The following is a 4,935-nucleotide window of genomic DNA, read 5'->3' as shown; positions in this document are numbered from 1 at the left end:
ATGATTCTATACCTAGCAGACCCAAAAGGGTCTACAAAGAAATTATTAGAGCTAATAAATGAATTCAGCAAAGTGGCAGGATATAAAATCAACACGCATAAATCAAAGGCATTCCTGTATATCAGCGACAAATGAATAAGAGATAAATGAATCATCGAGAAGAACGAGATACTAAGCTGAAGAACTGTAATAGGGCCATGAGGATTCATTACACTGATCTCTCTGGCCTTTCATATTTGAAGTTTTTCATAATTTGTTAAATGCACAATGTGTAACTTAAGTAGATTCTAATGTGCTGGTTGGAACCCAAGTAATTTGTACATTAAAAAAGCACCTTATAGGGCTGGGGTTGTGGCTCAGTGGTAGAGCACTTGCCTAGCACATGTGAGGCACTGGGTTCAACCCTCAGCACCATATAAAAATAAATAAAAGTATTGTGTCCATCTACAACAAAAAAAATATTTTTTTAAAAAAGCACCTTATACATGGTTCATAACAGCTGACCCTGGGAAAGCTCTGCCCTTTTGGTGGGGCGGGTCAGGAGGAGGGAATTGTGTGCGTATAAAAATCCAAGTCCCTAACAGAACCATAACACAGGAATTAACAGTTGTGATGTTTTTCCCATTCTTCAATTTTGTACTTCCTATTTTTATTCTTCATCAAACCAAACTTTTATGCCTGAATTCCTTCCTTTTTAGAAAAAGTTTGCTACTCATTAAAACGCTGAACTCTTTTCTTAACTCCAGTCCCATTCCATATTTCCTATAATAAATGAAAATTCTAAATTTACATTAAAATCCCAAGTTTTCAAACAGCTTTGTAGTTAACTGTTAGAAAATTCTGTTGAAATATTTGAATTTTCAGAATTTTAAATATTAGCTTAAAACAATTAAGAGAGTCAGTGAATTCAATAAGTAGTCTTCCTTACTGAATCCTCATTGTTTCATAGTGTTTATTCCTAAAACTCACATCAACAATAGATATCTATTTTAAGACCAAAGGCTATTCTGTTATAGCTGACTGGACAACTGATGTCCACCTACTGTCTATCTTACCTTCTGGAACACTATTAGCTCAATGCTTTCCTTTTTAATAACTATTGGTATCTCTGTGCAGAGTAGGCACCTGCTTTATGTTATAGTACTCCTTGTTCACTCTTTCCTCCTATTCCTGAGAGGACCTTACCTCAGATACTGTTTCAGGGCACTTGTTATTGTCTTCACTTCCCAGTCTATGGAATTCTCCAGGTCCAGCTCACTGCATGTTTTTACATCTAGTGAACAAGCAAGAAAGAAAAGTTCATTAAAACCTAGAACATGCAGAGGCCGTCCTGACAAACTCACAGAGCTTCCATTTTTAAAATGCTGATTCCATTTATTTAACAAATAATTAATCCTGTGGTTTCCCTACCAAAACAACATTACATGCTGGACTATGAGTCATGACTATCAGTCATGTTCTATTACTAGACTTATATAGCACTTCAGAAAATCTGTAGTAGAGATCAAAACAAAGGGGTAAGTTTGAGGCCAAAGTATGGAAGAACGAAGACATGGTATGGCGTTTCAACATCTCTAACTGGTATTGTTCATGTACAGCTAACAGCATCATCAACACCTCCTTCATGTTAAAGCAGCCATGGCTTAAAGCATGTGGCTTTTCCAGTTCAATGAGTGGCTTAAGTCACCGCAGGGGGCACAACTGCTCTCAGATGTTATTACAAGAGGAAGAGGTGGCACCTCTTACTAACAGCAAACCCTTAGAATGGCAACAAGTTGGGGGAAAGAATAAGCTTGAGCCCATGTTTCAAGATTTGTATTCATTACATTATCGTTCTAAAGATTAACACAGGATCAACCAAAACAGAAATATGACAACATGCAGACTTAAAAAGTCATTGATGTTTTACCCGATTTAAACAATGCACAATGTGCACATGTATCAAAATACACTATCCTATTAATATGTCTAATTTGTGTTTATCTGTCAAAAAATAAGTTTGATTTTTAAAACAAAAGCTATCTAAGAAGGGAGACTCATTTAGGGGTCCTCTTCCACACTGACATTACAATGACACACTTATCCTGGAAAAATTGATTGGATGATTCTGTAATTCTCTAACATCCACTCCAAATGAAACTAGTTTTCTTTGTTCTAAAAGTGTCACTGATGTGTTGCTTCCCAGTGCCCTTTTAAATAGCTACTAAGTTCTAAGGCAAAAGTGTGTGGTACCAAAAAAAAAAAAAAAAAAGAGAGTAGGAAAAGTTGATCCTGGTTGAAGTAAAATGACAACACAGTTAGAAAGCAAATTCTCTCAGTTGGTGGCATCTTTGCTATTTGTACCCCATGCACCAGCACACTCCATGTGGCTGGTAGTGCACTGCAGGGCAGTACGGGTATCCCTAGCCATCTTCAGTACCTGCATCAACCTATGCCAGAGAGCGACTTAGAACAAGGGAGTCCCAACTCATCTGGGCTTCAGGTCTTCGCTTGCACCATGGAGCCCATGTAAATGCTCTCATAGAACCAGTGAGCACGTCAAACAAGGCAGGAACATAGGCCAATTTTCATAAATTATTACATGTAGCAGATTACCATCACAGCAAAGTGGCTAAAAAGCCTAAGGGGTTCAGTGGTGGCACCCACCCAAAGGAAGGAATGGATAAGAATGGTAGCAAGTCATCAACAGAAACTTGCCTGGCTTTCTACATTCCTATCATGTGAAGGAAAATAAATAAAAGATTCATGGAAGAGACCCTTTCTCCCTTACTCCAGAATGACGTCCCAAGCAAGATTAAAACAAAACAAAACAAAAAAAACACCCACTGGTTGCTTCAGGGTTATTTTTTTTTCCTTCCTTCCTTACATTGTATTTGTTTTATTCGTCTACACAGAGAAGAAAACATCTTGTTAGTATTTTCTTTCTTAAAGCACAAAAATAGAACAGGCTGTCAAAATGTGACCAGCATGCAAAGTCACGCATGTTGCCTAAAAACTCTTAAGCTCAGACATGACAAAGAATGGATGACAACTCAATGTTGGACTCAAACTTTTTGAAAATAAAGTGAAACAGGAAGTGATGGTTATTTCACAGCCATAACATCATACATACGAAGTCAATTACTCAAAGGTCTGGAGACTTTTTAAAGCACTTCAACATTTCTTGATTACAGCGACTGACAGCCCTATGCAATAAACTACAACAATGGCAATTGACACTGATTACATTTTGATCAGTTCCTACAATTCAGAACTCATTTGTTACCGAGCTTGTCAGACAAGCCACAGATACATTCAAGAAATCAAATTAAGAACCCTGATTAAAGATGCAATCCTTTATAACAAGGACTAAATAATTCTGTTCTAAAGGCTTTGCCAACCAATTACTTCTGTAACTGAATATTCTGTCTCTCATTAAATCAATTATTTAAATCTCATTTTAACATACAAGTCAGATAACATTTTCAATCAACTTGCTACCAGCAAATCACCATTTTAAAATCCAAGAGGGTTCTAAAGGAAATTTTTTATTTCCAACTTTCTACCAAATTATCATTCTATATTTTGAGAATCATATTCTCTCCATGGAAAAATAAGCCACCCTTCTAAATTCATGGGATAAAAAGCAGCTGTCACATCAGAAGCTAATGACTACACAGTGTCTATGTTATTAATCTCTATTAAATTTTTCACTGTTTTCAAATAACTCAATCATCCCTAGCAGTCCTTTACAATCAGTGGGTGCACTGGGAATAGGTAAAATTTGTTATAACCTTATTTAGGATTCAAATATAAGAATATGTTTGGAGTGTTCATTCAAAATACATATTCTACCTTAAATAAGGGGAAAATTTTGCTTCCTTTAGAACCAAAAAATAACATCTCACAAATAGTTAAAACTCCAAAATAATGAGCGCAAACGGTAGACTTTTTATTGGGGTGAATGTTTCCTACTTGCATAACCACTGGCTATTTCTTTGAAATTGGAAATGTACGGCCCAACAAAACTGCAAAGCACCATTTTATGTAAATCTAATACTGCACTTAACAATGGCTTGGGTCCAATTTCAAAGTACTTGAAGAAGCATGATGATGGGATGAGTTCCGAAAATACACTTTATTGTAATAAACTGAAATGTTTTTCAGCTACATTAGTTCACTTTTCCTCCCAAACTATGTGACAAAGTTGTCCTGCAGACAAAGTAAATGAGGTAATATTTTTAAATCAACACTCTTCCAAATTATTTTTATTTCTTGTTTTCTATGTTTCTATGTCTAAAAATATGTAAACCATCCAGGCTTTCTTTTTATTTTTTTGCAAATTACATTTAGAAATAGTTACTGGATCCACGAGATCCCATACGTCACACTACCTCATTTCTCACAGTTTCCCCTTCCTCGGCTCTGCTTTCCTTCCAAAGTGGGGGAGGAGGAGGAATATAGGACAGCTAACACACTTCAGTCCTAATCTATAACTACTGTGATTCAGCTTTTAAATTCTCATCTTCTTGACTAAAAAACCATAACTCACCCCAAACACGCCCCATGTGTTATTTCTCTCTACTTTCCTCAACTACTCTGTATCTAAACAAACTTTCACCAGATTATGCGCCCTGACTCAGAGACAGCAAAAGAAAATGGCCTGTAAACAAAAGGAAGTCCGTCCTTCAGGTGGGCATTTCCTTTTGGAAATTTAAGAAGCTTGGTCTAGGGAAAGGCTCAGAGGTTGCTGGAAAGTCAGCAGAATGTTGCTTTCTATTCCAGGATGGAAGACAAAGTCTCAATACCAGGGAAGGATGACAGTTACCTTCTCCTTCACCTGGCCTGGAAGAGCATAAATGATTTCTCCATTTACAGAGCTTTCTATGATCAACCGCCATCACTCTTCATGTTGAATGAAGAAAGGGGATGAAGAGGGTGAGAAGAGGAGACGGG

The 4,935-nt window shown here is 36.8% G+C and overlaps 1 protein-coding gene across 1 annotated transcript in view; it reads right to left on the bottom strand.

The window, feature by feature from the left end:
- The window catches only part of Arhgap10 (Rho GTPase activating protein 10), a 258,740-nt gene that overhangs the window by 119,260 nt on the left and 134,545 nt on the right, over positions 1-4,935 (bottom strand). Inside the window, exon 17 of the mRNA XM_048813852.1 lies at positions 1,186-1,273. Coding sequence (XP_048669809.1) covers positions 1,186-1,273 — 88 coding nt within the window. The remainder of the gene's footprint in view (positions 1-1,185; positions 1,274-4,935) is intronic.

This window comes from Marmota marmota, unplaced genomic scaffold (assembly GCF_001458135.2).
Source record: "Marmota marmota marmota unplaced genomic scaffold, marMar, whole genome shotgun sequence".
Taxonomy (NCBI): Eukaryota; Metazoa; Chordata; class Mammalia; order Rodentia; family Sciuridae; genus Marmota; species Marmota marmota.
This window is presented reverse-complemented; position numbering and strand designations above follow the sequence as displayed.